The sequence below is a fragment of the Vanacampus margaritifer genome, chromosome 9, assembly GCF_051991255.1.
Source record: "Vanacampus margaritifer isolate UIUO_Vmar chromosome 9, RoL_Vmar_1.0, whole genome shotgun sequence".
NCBI classification, from domain to species: domain Eukaryota; kingdom Metazoa; phylum Chordata; class Actinopteri; order Syngnathiformes; family Syngnathidae; genus Vanacampus; species Vanacampus margaritifer.
This window is the reverse complement of record NC_135440.1, coordinates 5,713,391-5,734,964: the sequence shown is the minus strand read 5'-3', so window position 1 is coordinate 5,734,964 and position 21,574 is coordinate 5,713,391. Positions and strand designations below refer to the sequence as shown.

Here is a 21,574-nt window from a genome sequence, read left to right as displayed (position 1 = left end):
TTTTTTACCATTTCACTTTTTAGGCATGTTTAAAACAAACTTAACAAACTTAAAATGGAAGTCAACCCAAAAAATCTTCCCGACAATATAATACTAGTCTAAAATATGGTATTCTGGTTAATATTGTGTTAGTGGAAAATGAGTTATGAAGCAAAATCGAGCCGTTTTTTTTTCCCCATCTCAGGGGGCGGCCATTTTGCCACCAGCTGTCGACTGAAAATGACATCAATGTTGTTAAGGTCTCAGTTAACAACCAATCACAGCTCAGCTTCAGAAAACCGGTGAACTGTGATTGGTCGGTGCCTGAGCCCTGGTCAACATTGTTGTCATTTTCTGTCGACGGCTGGTGGCAAAATGGCCGCCCCCTGAGATGGGGAAAAAAAAACGGCTCGATTTTGCTGCTTAAATCATATTTCACAAATGTAATATTAATCAGAATGTCATGTTAAGACTAGCCATATAATACATAAAATTATAATTATTGTCAAGACATTTTTAAGACCCCTTTAAAAGTGCCTTTATTCACATTAAAAGTTATCTGGTGGAATTGCAACATGCAGTAAGCTGGATACAGATAGCTATGCCCACATCCCGAAAATGTATCGTCCCTTTGGATAGTCCACTGGCATGGTTGCTTTAGAGTGCCTTGGTGTCAGTTGTGAGTGTGCACGTCAAGCAGAGAAAGATGGAAAAGCGAGGAGGGCAGACATTTTTGTAGAAGTCAGACTTGACAGTCAGCGTGTGGACAGAAGCTTCACAATTTCTCGTCGTTGTGATGTGGAGAATCCACATCCATGATCCGGTGCAATCAACTTATCACGTAGACTGCAGACATGGAGGAAGGACACCCACAAAGAACCGCATGAAATGGTCCCTCTATGTTCTAGATATATAATTATGTTATTCTCTCTATGTTCTATGATCTATCACTTGTGTTTTGTGGTCCTTTTTTTGTACCCGCAAGCTGCAAAAAATGTAATATTACTCAAGAATCAAGTATTCATTCTTCTGTTTCCAATGTCTGAGTATACGATGAGAAGCTGTGTAGAAAATGCATTAATAATTGGAGAAAAAATATGAAATAATGAATGATTGTTCAGATAGATTTTAATGGTATAAAAAGCAGTATAGTATCTATGTATGAAATATAATGTTTGGCTAGTAGTTATAGACTCCCCCCTGCTCTATCTTTCTATGCAGAGAATATTTTGAGTGTGTGCATCTGGTGTTTTGGTCCTTTCCCAAATGTGGGAATAGTCAAAAATATGACTAGGGGCCCAGTAAGATTTTTTTCATGTGGCCCAAAATTCTAGCAACACCCCTGATTCCAGTTACCAGAAGCTTTAAGCAGCTCAAACATGTACTGTACATGTGTGTGGGCTTAAGAAAGATGCTAGTACCATCCGCACCATTGTGCTACCCGGCTCCAAATTGGAGGCTGAATTAGACGTTCACTTTGAATTACAATTGGTCAATGTGTTGCTTTGATGCAATTGTGATGCTTTGTGCAACTGGCTTCAAGGCGGTCCTGCTCTTCCTAAAGTCGAAAATGAGCTCTTTGGTTCTACCAGTTCAAATTATATTCAATGTCGGATGGAAAATTCCACCTTTGCACACTGTCAGATGCATTGATAAGTGTTTGTAAGGGTTACAGAAAAACAACACAATTGTTTTCAGTGAGTGTGGAGGGGTGACAGGTGTCAGGCAAGAATTCAAATTTATTTTCGCTTTTTGCTTCGTTTTGATCATCGTGATCTGGATGTGCAACTCAATGAAACATAAAACTTTTACATTTGAACATTTTTACGACTTTAGAGCGCTGAACAAACAAGTATGTTTCTGTCGCATACGCTGAAAAATATTTCAATAAAGGAGCCTTTTCTTGATTAGTCCTTGAATATCATGTAATACTTTTACTGTGCATCATTTGCAGCCTCGTCTGTACTTTGTCATCCTCATCTCGCATACCCACCCCCACCCCCATCTGCCCTTTCCTGCTCTCCAATTAAACTTCAGCGGCAGGTTTCCATCAGCCGTCTGGTCATCTGCAGCAGAAAGCCTGTCAGGAAATTAACTCATCACTGTGTGACAGCTGCTAATTTCTCCCTCTTCCATGTCACACAAGTGGTCTGCTGCTGTTAATAACGAGACATCCTGCACTGATTAGGGAGATACGCACAGGCAGGGAGAGTGGAGATGCATACAATGCAGCACACAATCACTCAGTCAGATGCGGAGAATGAGAACTGTGCAGATGAACAGACACGTGTCCATATTTAGAACAGGACCATCAACAGAATTTGCCGGGGATGCTAGTGGAGGTCATGACCCGGTTTCACTCAATCCGGCTTTAATTGACACACAGTGAAATGCTTTGTCAACATCAAAAGAAGACCAAGGAATATTTACTATTCTTTCCCAACCACTGTTTATTCAACAATTATTGATGGTGATTGGGTATCGTTTAGTGATTAAAAAATAACAATTAAACAAAATCACACATGGGATTGATGTACTCACCAACCTTTTTGAAAATTCAGTTACTGGTTTAGTCAATGTTTTCCAAATCAGATAATAATAAAGTGGCAGATTTGCGAGAAAAAACCCTCAGAATCTTACGAGAAATACACGTAGCGTACTAATCGGATGTTTGTGCCAATACTTTTTGGTCGGGCTAGGAGATCTCTTTTACTGTCAAACTTTAGCCAAAAAACAACCCCTACAGCCAGCAGATTTCGAGCATTTTCTCTCATCTTTCAAGGCAATTGTGTGCTATGACTACATAAACATAGTGGATCCCATATGAAAGATTGAATTCCATTCGTTCATTAGAACAAATATTTATGTATGTTTCTACCTTATTCTGTTCTTTAGTAATCACCATTTGAAAACATGTAATTTGAGTGACATCAAGCGAAAATGGAAAAAATAAGGAGAAAACAAGCTTTTTGTGAAAAGATCCATTTTCTGCACAACAGTGATTTTGACACTAATATTTTTTGTTTAGTGACGCTCTGTGAATTAGATTTAATGTGACAAACGCTTTGATCATTCACGTCATCCTTGAAAATGTTCTATTTCCTAAGATCCGCCATGTTTTCATGTAATTTGATACACTGGGAGCCCATTGAAGAGATCCAATGCTGCCATCTCCTGGCCATAGTCGGTGGGTGTTTTGGGATTTTCCCAACCCCAATCACAAAGCAGCGCTGCATAAGACATTGCACTGCCCAATTGACGTTGTTGGCAGTATACAGTGGGCGTGTCCTTAACGTCAATTGACATTTTTAGTGGTAAAAGAGGTAATTGCTTTAGCAGAGATTAACCATATGATGTTAAGCATTCCCTCTTTGAAGCGTTGGGTACTGCCAGCGAAGGTCCACACCCTGAGGGTCAAGCATTTAAGTTAATTTGCTAAAATGTATATTTACTTGTACATTTCTGTTTCCAGAATTCTTATTTACACATTCATACATTTTGGTATTTTTTTTGTACAAGTAGCTAAGTTGATGTGTCAAATCTGCTGCTATCCGTCTTTCACTTGCATTTAACTAAAGAATGATAGCTTCTGATTGGTTAGTGTTTAGTCAGCTAATATGGGACAAGGAAGTGTTGTCGCTTTAGCTGCCGTGTATGATGAGTAAAGTTTAAATTAAGAATGAATCCGTCTCCATCCTGCCTTTTCATTTTATAAACAGTGTCCACGAATCTTCACATTAGACTATAGCTACGCTACGTGTATTTCTCGTAAATTTCCAAGTTTTTTTCTTGCAAATCTGCCACTTTATAAACTCGCAAATTCACAAGTTTTTTCTTGGAATATTGGCCCCACCCTATGTGGCCTTAATACGCCGTAATAATTGTATATTATATCATTATTATACTTATCTAGATTCAACACAAAAGATAACCAATGTGCTTTCATGCAGGACTACTGAGATCAGAGGATTACTGTTGACAATGAAATCAGATGATTTGGACAATTCTAAGGTTAACAATGGCCCTAAACAATTATTCAGTTACTAATTAATTTGATGTGACAATCGATTATTTGCAAGCTTCCTCACGAGCCTAATGAGGACATAAGGTATAGAAAATGGATGGCTTCTTTAACCCCAATAAAGTCAGAATTTAACATACTGCATAGATTTTTTTTTCTTTTCATTTGGACCTCAGTGACCATATTTCAGGTTTAAAAATGGTCTACAACAATTTAGTAAAACGTTTTGTTTTTGAACTGACTTAGTTGTTCGTCACTGACATTTTGAACTTGTAGTCATATGTAATTCAGAGCTTATGTTGATGATCCACCTTTGGCAAATATCCCACTAAAAGTACTTCAGAACTCAAGTCCTTTCTACAAATCCAAACAACAATATGTTTATTTAGCAATTTAGGTAGCGTGTGGTTGTATATTCGCCAATTGTTGAGCATTCAAATGTGATTCCTTCAACTCTGTGGATGTGAAACGTTGGTTCCGGCGGCAGAGATGTGCATGACCTCTGTTAAATGCGTTTGCTGAAAAAGGAGGGAGAGGAAAATAAAAGCATGAAAAGTGTGACTTTATAAATGCTGTATGAGTGTGAGAAGAGGAGACGAAGACCGGCTGAAAAAGCAGACAGGTGTTTTGTGAAATTGCTGGCTCCGTGTGTGTTTGCCGGCTTTCCTGCTCTTCCACTTGTGCGTGGCCTCACCTCTCTCAACATCCATCTGCAATCCTCTCATTTCTCCTGCCCACTCGTCCACCACTTTCTCTCTCAGCCCACCTCCTCGCTCGCCGAGTGTGTGCGTGTTTGTGTTAAAGGGATGATCTTTTGATGCCCTCGTAGTGTGTGAGTGCTTTCTCCCTCTACTTTTAGCGGTCAGCCATTGTGCTCGCAGCCGTCATACTGCTCTCCCACTCACTCCATCAGAAACTACAGGCCTGTGTAGCGGCCTAAATGAATATTGATTCTCCCTCCAGTGCCAAATACTGCAGGGGGGGAGGGGGGACGATGAGTTTGTTCCACGCAATGAAGGGAATAGGCCTGATGGGGGAAAGGAAGAGAGGATGGCGATTAGGGTGATGGTGATCATTGTGGTGATAATGATAATGGTGATGATAATGACTGTGTTAGTGATCAGAAAGCATGATGGGAGCTCTCAGTTAATGCATGTATGCGCATGGAGGTTTCTCAGTGCTGCAAACGTAATTGGCGTATTGATGCTGAAATGACATGACAATCACAGCAAACACCACAATAAAGTGTCAGGACAACAATGAAAAGCTATGGATGCACTTGTTCAAACTGGCTTCAATCTTTATTGGTAGAAATAAAAACAAATTTAGAATACAGAGAGCTCACAAATAAGCAAATGGCCTTCATAGCGTCTGCATAATGTAGCCATAATATAGCCTCAGCGATGCATAAGCTTTCAAACTATGCAAAACAGTGGTTAGTAACTAATCATAAGCTAATAATTACAAAGGAGAAGAAAAAAAATACAAAGCTCGACCATAAAGAAGGGGGGAAAAAAACAATACATACAATGCAAAATTAAAAAGCAGGGGTGTCAAACCTACGGCCCGCGGGCCAGAACACTAATGGGAGTTTTTCACTAAAAAATAACTGTTGTTGTTAATTTTGTCCACTGGAGGGAGCACTAATATTAAATTGGGCTGTTTGTCAGGATTTGAAGCAAAAAATAAATTGCACTCATTTCTGTAAGAGGATTAGGGCCAGTGAAGAGAGAAAAAAAAAAACGTTGGTTGATTTCTGACTTTATTATCAGAATTCTCACTTTAGAATCCAGAGATTAAAGTCAGATTTCTTACTTTACAATTCTGAGATTAAAGTCAGAATAGAATAAAGTGATAATTCTGAGAATATAGTCAGAGAATTCGGACTTTATTCTCAGAATTCTCACTTGAAAGATTCTAACTTTATTCTCACATTTCTGACTTTAAAATGTGAATTGTGAGAATCAAGTCAGAATTCTCACTTTAAAGTTAGAATTGTGAGAATAAAGTCAGAATCTGGCCAACCTTTTTTTCCCCCTCTTCACTGGCCCTAATCCTTTTCCGTAGAAATTTCAGATTACTCAGCAATAAGATACTAACAAATGGGAACATTTTCAGAATGTACTTGCAATTATTTGCACCAACGAAAAAAAAAACTATTGTGACCTGTCATTTATTACTGATTAGTCTTTTTTTTTATCACAAGATCAAATTTGTGTGTAAGTGGCCCCTATATTAAAATGAGTTTGACACCCCTGACCTACAGACACCCTATTGATGAGCAATTACAATTTATGATATTGAGCATAGAACAATTTTTCTGAAATGTTGCATGGCATCAATTGAACTTTGTGTGGGGGCTGGTAAAATACTTAAATAAATCAGGTTATTGATAACATCCTCTTTCCTACTAAATGCCTAACTGCAGAGGATTAAAAAATGAATTTGTGGTTGCTCCCAAATTATGGGGCGTCATTGTCACGGCCCTCGGCCTGCTGCTCCCCCACGCAAATTGCTGCCGCCTCTTCATACACGGCTCCCTCCACCTGCAGGGTGCAGTCATCCAGCTCGGTGACGATGTAGTGGGTGCCCTCGTCGTTGACGATGACCTGGGTCAGACCTTCCTTTATCATCCGAGAGGCGGCCAGCTGCAGCAGGTTCTGCATCTCCTCCGGACCCGGCTGGTTAATGACCTGCACCTCGTCCTCCTGTTTGACGACAGGCTGCGCTTCACTTGGCTCGGGCTCGGCTGCCTCGGGGGCCTCCGAGACCTCGTGGACGGCGGACCCCTCTCCGTGCATTTTCTCCCGTTGGCCCATCTCGCTCACAACGCTGAGCAGGGCGTCCAGAGCGGTGGACGACTCGGACATGACGTGCCTTGTTCCCACGGCTGCAGAGCCTGCGCCTGCTTCCGGAGCTGCGGCCTGCAGCTCGTTTGCGGCCTCCCCTGCCGATAGCACCACATAACGGGTGCTCCCTTCGGCAAGCTGGGCCCCTGCGGATGCCACCTCCCTAGCTGAGGCCACCACGTGTCCGTCTTCTGTGATGTGTAGCACCTCCGCCACCTGGCCCGCCATGGCCAGAGTCTGCAGGGTGGCGGCTGCAGATTCCTCCAGTGTCTGCTCGACGGCAACTTCGCTATCGCTGTAGCCTTGGATGATGATGACCTGCTGGATATCTCCATCTCCTTCATTGCTGAGCTTCCTGTCCACAGAGGATTCCACAAACTCTGTCTCGACAAAAGCAGCCCCCTGGCCTTTAAGACGGCACTCAAAAGCTTTGGAGACGATACCTGGGAACAAAGGAGGGGGAGCATATTACCGCCACATTGACTTTTAACATGTATTCTAATCCCAGATCAAGCCCAAAAGCATTCAAACAAGCAAAAATATGATGGGTGTAACTCCCACTAGTTTATAGGAGGTTCCTGTGTGACGTATTGTTTATGTTTCGCGCGTTGCATCACGGGAAACTGTGTGGCAAGAAACGTGTTTTAAATGGAGTTCGATGGTTTTGCACATTTGGAGGAGGATAAAGAGAAGCAGATGGTTCATTCTTGTGCCATCAATTCCCACCAAAAGGGGCCGCGAAAAATGAAAGAAATGTCTGCGAGCCGGGAGGGTATAGCTTGACGATCAAAGCCTGGATTACGACTGATGCGAACGGGTTTGTGAGGCTCACTTTATTGCCGGTAAGGACTTGTGACTATATGTTTGTTATTTGGAGAGGATTTAAAGAAATAATAAATCGAGTTTGTGGATTATAAAATCCGCTGGGTCATATTGTTTTGCGGTTTTATGCAGGTGTTCCAAAGCGCGATCGACAACCACGCTGACTTGTTCCTTGTCTTGAAATGGGCTATCCTGGATCGGTAAATGAAAACGCTAAAGAAAAAGCCGACCTCACTTGTGTACGCAGTAGCTATAGTTGTTAAGTCCTATCCTGACAGCTGCATTAAAGGTGCTACAATGCTAGTATGCTAATGCTACGTAACATGACTGCATGTTTGTCCAAGACTGGACTTGAAAAGAATAATTGTGTAAGCTGAGATATTTAGTTGTTAAATAGAGAACAGATGCCATTGCAATTCTCACATCACAAGACAAATGTCACTGTACTAAAGTCACTGCATTCCCAAAAATAAAGAATAAGGTGTGCAGCTTGTTGGCATAATTCCTCCATGCTAACTAATCATTGTTGAGTGTGTTGGGGGGATGGTTTTGGAGTGACGTACTTCCACAAACTTAACTCTAATGCGATAGACCCTCCTTCCCTTTGGCACCACAAAGAACACTTCAATGAAGAATAATTACCCAGCTTTGCACAGGACTTTGTATTAAATAAGAGTAAATGACCCCAAAGCAGGCCAGGAAACAGGTGAGTCGGACCAAATTTTGTCATCATCCCACGCCTCTTCAATAGTTTCAGTTTTGTCGCCAATACATACATTAGGCTTCTCTGTAAACCTCCTCCGCCCTTCGGCCGTTAAAGTGCTTAACTAGCGGCCGCTAACTTTCTTCGTATACGCTGTGTTTATACAGCCAGCCATGTTTTCTGCTACTCAACCAAAAATGTCAACAAATGATCCTCCTATGAATGAATAAAGCAGATTTTTTAATCCATTTGTATCCAACTCGGGGGGTGACCATTTTGCCCAAAACTACCTTCGGACTCGCATTCTGAACGTTTGACACCAATTCCTGTTGACGGCACAGGGCGGTATTGGCTAAAGTGTCGGACACCATTTAAGAAGCGTACGTAAAACGTGCATACAAATGCAAAGTGTGGGATTTACGAATTTGGACTTGTGTGTAACGATGTCCGCAAATTTACGCACAGCCCTGACCGTGCGTACGCACAAAACCTTACGGTATAGAACAGTGAAACAACAGATAGAAGGGCGATATAGATATCACCAGCTAGTATTAATTGTATCCACAATATTTAAATTTTGTCTCAGTTTTAGTCCAGTTTCTATCACTCTTGTTAGTTTTTAACAGAGTTAGTCTACCTCATTCCGTTTTTATTTAGTCAATTTTAGTCAACTATAAATCTAGCATTTTAGTCTTTTAGTCTAAAAAAACATAATTTTATTTGTCTAATTTTAGTCAACAAAAATTGTCAACGTTTTAGTCAAATTTTAGTCAGGACAATCATTTTACCCTTGTATATTTTTGTCAGCAGATAATGTTGAACATTTAAGATATACTGTACAACTATTTCACATAAAATGTTCTCATCTTTTTGATAAAAAAACAACTTGACACAATTATATCAACAACTGGCTACTATAGCGCCATGCTGCGAGAGCTTGTAAATTAGCCAGCATTAGTTAGCAGTCGAATTAACATTATTGTTGGAATGTTATAGCTGTTGTATTAATGTTACATTATAATTATAATTTCCTTTTTTTTTTTAACCTTTCACCGTGAATCCACCTCCTGTCTGTCCCATGTGTTTGTGCATGTTGCACTCGCTAGCTGCAGATTTGAAAGGGGGTATGCCACATGACAGTGTAACAGTGACCGATTTGCAGAGGCAAGATTTGACAAAATCATTTTCATCTTGTTTCAATTTTTGTCCAATTTTTATTAAGTGAAATACATTTTCGTCTCGCCTTCATTAGTCAACGAAAATGCATACTGATTTTGTCCCAGTTATTGTTTATTAACTCATTCACTGCCATTATTGACTATAGACGTAAAAAAAATCATTTTAACCATTTCTATTAGTTTCACATTTTTTCCACTTTTGTTGACAAGAGTATGAAAACCTAGATTTTTTAATTGTACATTTAGAACAGATATAACATTTTTGATTAATCGTGAGTTAATTATTGAAGTCATGCGATTAATTACAATTAAAAAATGTAATCATCTGACGCCCCTGATTTTTAATAATCTTTTCTTTCTTTTTTTTTTTTAATTAGGGGCATCAGGCGATTAACATTTTTAATTGTAATTAATCAAATTACTTTACTAGTTAACTCAAGATTAATCACATATTTTATATCGGTTCTAAATGTACAATTATTTTTCCCCCCTAGGTTTTCATATTCTTGTTGAAAAAAGTGGAAAAAAATGCGAAACTAATAGAAATAGTGTAAATTAATTTTTGACGTCTATAGCCATCAATGGCAGTGAATGAGTTAGTGAGGGTTTTAGTCTAATCTAGTCTAGTTTTAGTCCAGTGAAAAATGTGTGTTGACAAAAATTATTTTTGTTTAGTTTTTGTTGATGAAATTAACACTATCACCAGCAAGCCAAAATGAAGGAGTGTCCAAAAATTTCGAGTCCTAGATTAATTCAATGAAAACAATAACACAACAAATTCAGCTCCATGAACAGGAAATTATTTCATTCAATCAAAGCACACATCTGAAATGTAAGTGGGCTGGAAAAATTAAGGCACGATTCATTCATTCTCTAATTTGAACGACGATGTGCGCATGCCGCTCGATCGCTGGACGCCCGGGGCAAACGGATAAACCGATAATCGAGGGTGGGATGAAGTATGTTTCAGCAACATGTCAACGCGTCGGAGCAATCACTTGACGTGCACACTCTATGATGCTGCAATGCATCCCTGTGCACAAAAGGACGATGGTGCGGCCCAAGAACAGGTGGGATTCATCAGCACACGATTTACTGATGTGCGTACGACAGGCATCCGCATGTTTGATAAATATGGATTTTTCTTGAAATCTAAATTTCAGTCGTGGCCAGGGGCAGCTGTGTTTCAAATAATGATATTCGTGTGACTTAATTCTTGATATGACTCAGAATAGGAAGATACAATACAGCCAGAAAAAATGTAGCAAGACACAGCTGGTACTAATTGAGCCATGTGGTGCCCGCTTGGATTTCAGGTTGCCATGGTGTTACCAAGGTGATGGGTACGGTGTTAAAATGCCATTGTTTGAACATCATGATCAGTAATGCCTGGGTTTGACACAAATGCACTAATCTTTTCATTTAAAAAAACTTATATATCTAGTAGGAGTAATAGTGAAAAAGGGAGACTGCTCATGTCTACTAAAACTTTTCAGAATGGATACATTTATTTTTATGAGGGAAGGAAAGAGCACATTTCACCTTCTATGACAGCCACCAGCAAAAAAAAAACCCTTTTAAAAAGGAAGAAGTTAAACAGCTTTCACGTTAATTATTATTATTTTTTTAATGTATGGCTCAGCTGATGTTGACATTTTCGAGGTCCAGTATTTAAAGCTCAGATGACATCACAAAGATCTCTTTAGTGTATGGTGGGACAAAATCATCCATCACTGATGTACTTATCTCTCCCAGACATTTCATGTCTAGCACCAAAGGTGACAAAGTGATCTTAAAAGTCACATTTGTTTGTACAAATGTGACTTTGCTTTGGAATTCAATGACTTAAATTCAGTATCATGACACACAAGAGAAAAATAAAAAACAAAACAAATACGCTAGTTTGAAATCATCTTAATGAAACACTGACCGTAATATTTGCTGTTGGTGTTTTATCTAAACTTTTGTTTGCATTGCATTATTTGAGGCATTTTCCCTCTTTGGATAATACAAACCTCTTGGTGAAAGCAATATGAAGTGCATAGTCAGACATCTTATTTAGTCTTAAGGTGCACATTTTGGTAGTGATATAAATTAGGATGCTTAGTCTATTGTGGAGGTTTGTACTGTGCGCTACACAATTGTATTTCAGTTTTATATCTGATCGCTTAACTTACTATAAGACACAGATTACGTTAAATGTGTCATGTAAAATGCAATTCTGATTGTGTGCATGTCATACTCTTAAATTCATTAACTCTTTGACTGCCAGACGTTTTCAGAAAAGGGATGCTGTCAGTGCCAGCCGATTTAAGCATTTTAACTGATCTTTCAAGGTCCACACAAAATTTTGTGTTTGGACTATGGAAACACACATACTCCCAAATGAAAGATTGAACTCTCATCTTTCATCAGAAAAAAAAGTTTGTTTCTACCTTATTCCGTTTTCCAGTAATCAACAATAGAAAATGGTTAGTTTCACCCAAATGCTGTTTTGAAACAAAAAACGGAGAAATCAAGCTTTTTGTGAAACGATATTATTTCATGCACTCTAGTGAATTTGACACTTTTTTTTTCCATGAATGATGCCACAAACACTTAAACAGTGCTTTACTTCTGTAAAACACTACCACCAACAATGAAAAAGTGTTTTTTGATAGCAAAATATGTTTATTTACATTCAACAGTGTAACAATTTGACAAAACAATTTGGCAAACTATTTACAAATGTGTGCAACCGTGGTACTATTTACAATTGTGTGAATGTTTCAAATACAGTTTTTCTTTTTGTAACACTCCCCTGTGTGCAAGGCGACGCAGCAGGATTTGTACAACAGATTAGTTTTACTGCGATGGCCCCTTAGCGTGCAGACGCTACACTTTCTTGCCGGCCCTTTTTTTCCCGGAGAATAGCAAGTATATACTGCAGTGTGTGTTTGGCCATGTTGCCATCAAGTCTACTCTCAGGATCATGATACGGTGACGTTACGGCGGTGTTACGTCTGGCTCCGTGATCAGACTGTACCCACTCCTCCGATGAATATGCATTGGACTCGGGGCACTCTTCGTCGTCCGATTGAACGTCCGCCTGAGCAGAAGTGCTCGGTTGTGCTCCGCGTTTTCCGGCGTTAGCATCACTAGCCGGTGAGGCTTTATGACGTGATCATAGCCGCCGCGTCAACGCTTCCAACTTCGGCGTCAACCTCGGAGTCACCATCATCATCATCGTCGTCGTCATCAATGTGCTCTTTAGCATTGGTCGATGCTTTTCGTCTTTGAAAAAAATGCTCAAGCGTGAGCTGCTTGCCACCGGTCGCCATTATGGCTTCCTCAGCCATTGTCCCCTCAACACTCTAGCTCCGCCTCACGTCTTCTACTGACGCCTACCCAATCTTGTCCAAAGAGAGTCATCGTTGCCATCTAGGGGCCAAAAATAGGCATTATACTAACGAGATCTGCTTGATACTTTCAGGACAGCTGGCCAAGGCTTTCCTCCACCCGTTTCCCCCCAAAAAAACTTGGTGAACGTCTTTTAACGTCTTTGGCGCACCTCCGTAGGATTTTACTAAACATTATTTAACATTTTTGGCAGTCAAAAAGTTAAGATGACTACTTGGGAGTAAATACATGCTGAAGAGACGATTTGATTGTCATGTCAATCATTGTGCCATATCATATGTATGTAGTTAAAAAAGAACCAAGATGATGGTGTGTATCTGAAAGAGGATAACAGAGTAACTGCTGCCAGACAGAGACAGTCTGTCTGGCAGCAGTTACATACAAAGTATACCATTTTTAACTGACCAAACAAAGAGTAAAAAAAAATAAAAGTCTTACCACTGACGACTACAAAGCACCGTCTGTAAAAATGGACGACACCTTTATTCTAACATATCAGCATGGCCTGGTCTTAAAGTGTTTTGTGTTTTTTGGGATAAGTGTGGTGAAGGTCTTTACAGTGGGGGGGGGGTGCTCAAAAAATTGCTACACTAATACATCGTTGCAGGCACCTTTACAATACACATATCAATAAATGGAGGCGTCAGAATCGATATTGCGCATTCATTCGGGAATTTTCCCGGCGCGTCTTTGAAAGCTGCTCCTTGCTGTGTAGTGTGCACACATTTAGACCAGGCACAGCACGGCGCTGGCGGTAAACTGGAAGCACTGCTAAAACGTACAAAAAATACACGTGCACATTGTATCATGAGGATGTTGGAAATAACCAGCCTTACTTTATAGTAAGTATAGTTCCTAAAATTCCAAAACACGCTAATAATTTATTTCTTTGTTTCCTCACCATTTTTCTTCCACACCAATTAATCTCAATTCTTCATCTTAGTTGAAGGCATTTTGGACAATTCTTTGCTTTTCTGAAGACCTCTTACTTTTCCAGCATGACAAACATAAATGGTTTTAATTTGAGGTGAACTAGAACATCCGGAAACCTTGTTGAACCCCCATTATGGAAAATAAAGTAGCAGGAACCCAGTGCGGTAACATTAAAAAGACCTGCGGCTTACAGTCGGATGAGGCTTATATCTGTAGTATTCCCCAAATTCAGCTAGCGCGGCTTATAGTCAGGTGCGGCTTGTAGTCCAGAAATTACTGTAGTCCAATTGCCAATGCCAACATGCTTGAAGCGAATTGACTGGTTGGTTGGTGAGGATACCCCAGAGGCTGTGCAATTACCATACCCAACAGGAACTTTTCAATATATACTCAATAAACAATACATCTTTTGTACTTTCATTTGTTTATGAATATGAATCTCACATTACTGTACATCGTCTACATGTCTGTAAAATGTTCAGGCGGATGGATATGAGTTCATGTCTCCATTAGTACAAGAAGTGCCTGCATGTGGTTGTGGGCGTACTTATGTGGTGCCATGGGGGTGGTGAGGTTATGCTATGCGTTGCGAGTGAGTGTGTGTCACATTAGCCATGGGGTGCTGTTGTCAGGTCCCAGTGGCGGCATGCTGAGGTTTATGGAGTGTCACTCAGTCGCCACAGCCGTGAATCAAGTTAATGTTGCACATCCCATCTCTTGCGCTGTCCTGCGCTCCCGGTGGAAGAACAACATTTGAACAGCATGATTTGGCCCTGGCAAGTGGTTGATGCCTGTTTAATATGTGTTCTGAGTGTTCTAAGTGACTGATTCCTTTAAATGGAAGTACTAGAGAGGATGAGCGAGAAAGCAAAGAAGGCTGCTTCATTGACTGAGATGTGAAATAAGATGGAGGCTTGCTGAGAGGAAGAAAAGTAGGAGCAGAGACAGTTGATGATGTCGTTTTGACTTTCAATCACAAAAATGTTGAGGGAAACTGTTACTGGGAACACTGGCTAATAATAAGAATCATTTAAAAAAATACATATTTATTTACTTTTTACAAAAGCAGCCCCAATTGGCAGTGCTGTTTTAGGCAGCCATTTTAGTGTTAAACAGTCTTTGTCGTTTGGACAAAAATACTTATTAGACTTAAGTCATATTTTAGTCATCTCTATATGTTTTAGTCCAGTTTTAGTTAAAAAAATAAATATATATATATTTAAATTATTATTACATATTCATTCAATAAGACTTTAAAACAATTTCATAATTTTGACAAAATAGTACCACATTAGGAAAATATAATTGCCTTTAACGACAAGCACAAAATAATATTATGAAAACAAAAACAAAGTGCGCATTTACAGTCGATACCATTCTGACATGTCAAGGAAGCTGAAACTTACTCAACGTAACACGCCAAGCTTAACTTTAAAATAACGTTTACCAAATACAGTATTACATTGACGGCAATGCAAATAGCCTTAGTACACTTTTATTTTGAAGTTGGACCACGTCGTGGTGTGATGGCTAGCTTGACTTCCCTTTCAGACGCCTCTTTATCGTGGTTGATTGACATTGTAGGCCTAATTGCGACCAACATCAACACAACGCTATCCTGAACTCAATTTCAAAATTTAGGACGCTAAGAAACCGCTAATTAATTGCGCCGCCATTGTATGATCCGGCAGAAGTCTCCGACGTAAGTGGCTAGCAGCTAGCTGTTAGCATGACCAACAAGTGTCTGGCTGCCGGTTTGTAAGAAAGTTTGACATCTGGTACATGGCTTACTTTAATTCTCTTTAAATATTCTGGACCAAGGCTACTTTGTAATTCACTCTTCATGTTTAAAGAAGGGGAATGTGCCTTAAACTGCACGTTGAGGTCTTTTCATTATTTAAAAAAAAAACAAAAAAAAAACATTCACACAAACAAAACGATCCGAGCTGCGACTCAAATCAGTGATTCGATCCGAACCGTAACTTTTGTGATCCCTTTCACCACTAATGTTAACACAACAGGCTTTCGTCTGGAGCTAGCTAGCAGCCCATTTGCGCCAGGTGTTATGTGGAAAACTTGAACCTTAATAGGAAATTTATGACAAGATGATTGTCAAATAACACTATATGTATAAGATCTTGCAACAAACTGGGTTATGAGTGTTTTATTGTTGTGTGATGCTGTTGAGGAGTTGTGGCGAAGACATCATGTGAGTGCTGTTACTGTATTTCAGAGTTCTTGAACGCATCATGAACATGAGCATCATCATATAGCAAACTACTGTAAAGTGTAAAACCTCCTTGTGTCTTACTTTTTGTTTTAGCATCAGCCATACAGTATCTGTGTTTTTGTTGTCAATAAATGTAAGTTCACTGACTAACATCTCCGTGATCCACACTAGATACTACAATATGTTAAGAGGAATTGTTCTAACCACCTTTGAACTGAACAATGGTTGGCTACGAAAGCCCTTATCGGTTACTAATGTACAGAGCAGTCGTTAACCTTGTTGGAAGTACTGAACCCCACCAGTATCCTATGTACATTCATTCACTTTATAGAAAAAAAAGCTGTGTTTTTTGTTTTGTTTTCTTCAAATCAGGGAGAGAAGCCTTTTCATGGAATATATATATATATATATATATATATATATATATATATATAAGGAAGAGTTTGTTTACTTTTGCTAGATAGCTAGTTGTGCTGAATTACAATTAATTGCTCAACTTGGCATTGCAAAACATGCAGTTAGGACGCTGACTCCCATCACTCAACAACTCTCTAGAGTAGGGGTGGGCATACTCAGTCCTCAAGGGCCGGAGTCCTGCAGGTTTTGGATGTTTCCTTTCTCCAACACAGCTGACATATGATCAGGCCATCAGCAAGCTCTGCATAAGTCTGCTTGTGTTGGAAGAGGGAAACCTCCAAAACCTGCAGGTCTCCGGCCCTCGAGGATCAAGTTTGCCCACCCCTGCTCTAGAGCACTAAAAACCGCTGTTGCTGTTTTCTTAAGATGGAACCCAGGTGTGTCATCGCAAATCATGAGTCGGGTGTGAGTCTTGACCTCTGCCAAACCCCTGAGACTTACTCACTTAACCCCTGGGGTTCCATCGAACTCAGGGTAAGAACCACTGGCAAACCGACTATGTTGATGACTGTCATACATTCCAGCTTCCTTTTGAACAATCGGCGTCAGGTGGGCCTGTCAAACAAAACAACCTCGAACATTTTCGTCAAGTCTCGTCTCACCAACAAAATCTCGCACACATCGTGTCAAGATTTTGTCATCAAGGAGCAATATTTAGTCAGTTACTGTGAAATTGTTATGAAAAAAAAGGTGTCAATGTAATCATTTTCATCATCACACGACTTATAGGGGAAATTAACTGTTTGTGAAATGAATGCTGAGTTCGTAGATTATGCTTTTGGTACTCTTTAAGTTGGTGTGTTTGCATCCCTATTGGGTGTATGCTCCAATTATTGATCAGTGGATCAATGGGCTGGCCAGAAGCGAGGGCCCGGGGCCTCTAAGTGGCATTACTTAAACTCAGAGAGGCCACCAAGGGAGTGGTCAGACAGCACTTACCAGCAGTTACAGAAATTAACCTTAACACTGAGACACCAGTGCGTGCACATACAACCAATTACACTTGCTGTAACACACATCCGCTCAGAGCAAAGTTTAGGTTAAAGTGTATCTTTGGCGCCACATTTTCAGGCATTGATGGGGAAAGAAATGCAGCAATATTGGAAAGTTTGATAAATATCCAATTTTTGTGTCTGGTCTTGTATTTGCCCAAAATAATTCCATTGGTTAATTTGAATGTGTGTAGCAATGTTGGGATGTGATGTCACCACGGTGACAAGCTGTCATTCACACACATTTGTTATGTTACTATTGAGTAATACGCCAGATCGCTTCCCTATGGATGAAAGTCTGTCATCTAGTCTGGGATATTTAATTATTATTATTTATTTAAACAGAAAGGATATAACCTGACCTGACACAGACTTCCGGCTCGCATCCGGGAGCTGATTACTTACATGCGCTACCAAACTTTGTCAGCAAACCATCGTCGTCAGTGACAGATTGAAGGACCTTCCATCAGTACTGACTCTGGAGAGTTGTGAAAATGACTCAGATTTGTCAAGAAAAAGAAATGCCGAGTTGAATTGGGGGAGCAAAGACGGCTTTCAACGTGGTGACGTCACCACTTCGCTCCTTGCAGGCAAGTATGGCTACGCATTATAGCTGTCATGGTGTCACCACAAATAAGTTCCGAGAGCTTCTATAAGCTTGCTTTATTACAACCAGTGTAACAAAAAAAATTTGTTTGGATGCTGTTTTTCCTTGATAAAGCATATACTGTATTTCTCTTACTCAGCACCACAGGTACACTTTAACCTGCACCTGGAACCCAAAACACATGTTGAAAAATAAATAAATAAAGCTAAATTGCCAACATTGCCAGTGAACACAAGACTACCGTATCAAACCATAACACGAGAGGACAATAAAACACGGTCAAAATCTGTTACAAGGTCAATGGTGGCAGCACCATGAAAGGTCAGAGTGGAATAACACAGAGATCTGCCCAATCCGTTTATCAAGCGATTATCTTCAATTATAGATATGAAGGCAGCGTAGTTAAAAAAAAGCAAGATGGAGACCTCTGAACCTGACACACATATGGCTGTTATTTGTGGGGGAGTTTTACAGATCAGCGGTGTAACTGTGTCTCACTGGTGCAGGTTATTTTGAAGGTGAAATTGTTAAACAGATCAAGTATCAGTTCGGGATGTGTCCAGGTCACCTAAGAACAATAGCATTGTGGCAATCTATATTCATTGTTAGTTTTATTTTATTCATCTAGCTTGATTTATTTTAGTTATTGTGTCATTATTTTTTATTTAGTATTATTAAGACTATTCTGTCATTAATATATGTGAATGTATCATGTGAATGTTCTGGCTAAAACATGCAATACGTTTGTAAGCATACATTTATTAGAAAACATATTAACAACATAATAACAATAACAATAATAACAATTGTTATTAAAAAAATGGCTCACAAAGGGGTTAATGCTTAGTTTTAAATGACACTGACATAGAGGTAATAATCAACAATATGTACTGTTATGTATCTATGTATGTATTAATATATATGACAGTGTGAATTCAAATTTTAAATTCTTATTTTTGTTAAGGGTGAATATTTGACACAACTTTTGTCTATGCATATGCTTTACACTACTTTGTTTAGCCTGTATGTATTGACTGAACCTGCAAACAAAGAACTCCTCAACCATGCATGTATTTATTATTCCTTTTAATGGAGTGTATTTATGGTTCTTTGGTCAAGATGTGTATTTGGTGACCTTAACTGACTCTCTCAACACCATGAGGCCTCAGGCAGACATGCATGTATGTTTCTTTTGTGTGTGTGTGTGTAAAATGTAGAGGGTCAGTTGAGGTCCAGCTAGTGATGGCTGTACTTTGTCTGGTAGAGACAACCGCTACTGTCACCTTTACAAATGCCATGAATCAACACCAGGAAGGACAGGCTGGTCGACCAAAAAACAACCAATTATACAGTAGCCAGATTGACACCAGGTGGACAGGGCAGAGAGATGGAGATTCACTCAAGCCACTGCAAGGACGAACAAGCAGAAGAGGAGGGCACAGGCTGACAGAGGGCCTTCTGGCCTGCAACACCCACACAGTTAAAGTCAGTACAGCGATCTCACAATTCAATTTGATTCAACGACAACTCAAGTGTTAAGTAATAAATAAGCAAAGCTGCCAACCTATAGAAGTTCACTTCCATAACAATTTTTTAAAAAGTTTTCATATTCTTTACATTTTGTTAAGAACATTACCGCGGGACAGTTATTGCAGTGTATTATGTAGGGTAATAGGATAAAAAAAAGCATACTGTTCAATTGCACAACATAATCATTACTTTATAACACTAATTGTTAATATTTTATGGCTTCAATATTTGTAATTGTAATGTATTTATTGCATCAACCTTGTAATAGAGCATGCAGTTCAACCTGAGTATCAGTTTGCCATCATGAAATGTACTGTATTTATGGATGAATGAACCTTTAGACCAATTACAGTATATTTCAACTGTAGCAAAGAAAGCAATCTGAATAATCAGATCTCAAAAGTCAAAATCTCAAACAAAGCAAACAAACACTGTTGACAAATTTGATTAGAAAGTTTAAGCATGGATAAAATGTGGTTTCTAACTAGCACATGTACTTCTTGCATGCATTTCCCATTTCCTGCATCAACTGCTGCTGGTGAAATGATGCCAATTTTCACCTTGTAGGACTAATAACAGTAATTTTATCTTTTATCATATATATATTTATTATATTAATTCAGAAAATGGATGGCCTTTAACCACATAGGCCCATCCTCTCAGGTGACGTGGTGACATACTAATTTCCTCTTATGAAGCTGTGTTGCATTATTTTGTATTTTTTCTCCAGATATGTATTCATTTGCCTCTTATCTTACTGTTCAAAATTGGTTACTCACAGCTAAAGCTCGGGTACAGCCAGACCTACAGTATGTGACATATCGCTTATTTCAGTGTCTCATATCATGATTGCTTAGCACTTTTGATGGCTTCTACATCTTTGTCCCCATCCTCGTTTCATGATAATGATACTAGTCAGAAATAAAAAAAAGTTTATTTGCTGCAATGGAGGTGGTGATTAGTGACTTGTGCTGTGTTGACACTGAATGCAAAGTGAACCTGCGGCTATGCATCGTGTTTAGTCATGTTTGCTAGCCAGTTGCAGCTGCTCAAAGTGGAGTAGATATAATTTAATCACACTCATTCATGTATCAGCCTGACAGCGTACAGTAGGATGCTGTTTTTTGCTGTTGTAATGAATTGGTGCTGAGTGGTTTCTACAGCAAAATATGGATAATCTGCAAAATTTGACAGCTCTGAAAAGTGCTTTATGGTTTTAATGTCTTAATATTGATTTGATTGCTACTGGTGTTGTATTTGCAATGTTTACAAATTCATGTATTGGCTTCAATCGTGAATTGAAAAATAATTTCAAGGAATCACAAGCTAATGTCATGGAAAATGTTACAGAATCCAAAGTCCATTCAGTGATGTCACATTTTCTACAACTTATACTGCTCAGAGTCACAGGTGAGTTCCTAGCTGACTGGAACGGAACTATTACTAGTCAAACATCGGGCTCATATAGACAACCAAATGACATTTACATAGATGGGCTGATGTTTTCATCTCTATCTCACATAAATAACCAATGGTGGTGAAACAAACTCAACTCTAAGTACATAAAAATTAAGCTAAGAAAAAAAAAAAAAAAAAAAAAAACTAGGCAAAGAAATATTGCAGTCTACCAATTGAGGTGCAAAGCACTCAAGAGGGTTGGGGGGCGGGCTTGGAAGCACAAACACGCAGTAACAGTGGTCAGGGGGTCAGCTCTTTTTCTGCTGACAGTGGATGACACAGTATAATCTAGTCTACAATAACTCTAACTCTAGCCCCCTCAGGGTCAAGTCAGAAGGTCTAGAAAAAAAAGAAACACAATTACAAAAGAATACAACAACTTAGGAGATGTTTTCTGCATCAATTGAGTAATATAGAATGGAGAAGATCTGCAGAGTTGTACATAACACCCTACAA

At 39.4% G+C, this 21,574-nt stretch overlaps 1 protein-coding gene across 1 annotated transcript in view; it reads right to left on the bottom strand.

The window, feature by feature from the left end:
* Positions 1 to 5,274: 5,274 nt before the first annotated feature.
* Positions 5,275 to 21,574, bottom strand: part of znf407 (zinc finger protein 407) — a 198,134-nt gene continuing 181,834 nt past the window's right edge. Inside the window, exon 10 of the mRNA XM_077576585.1 lies at positions 5,275 to 7,292. Within this exon, the coding sequence (XP_077432711.1) occupies positions 6,463 to 7,292 (830 nt within the window). The 3' untranslated portion in view covers positions 5,275 to 6,462. The remainder of the gene's footprint in view (positions 7,293 to 21,574) is intronic.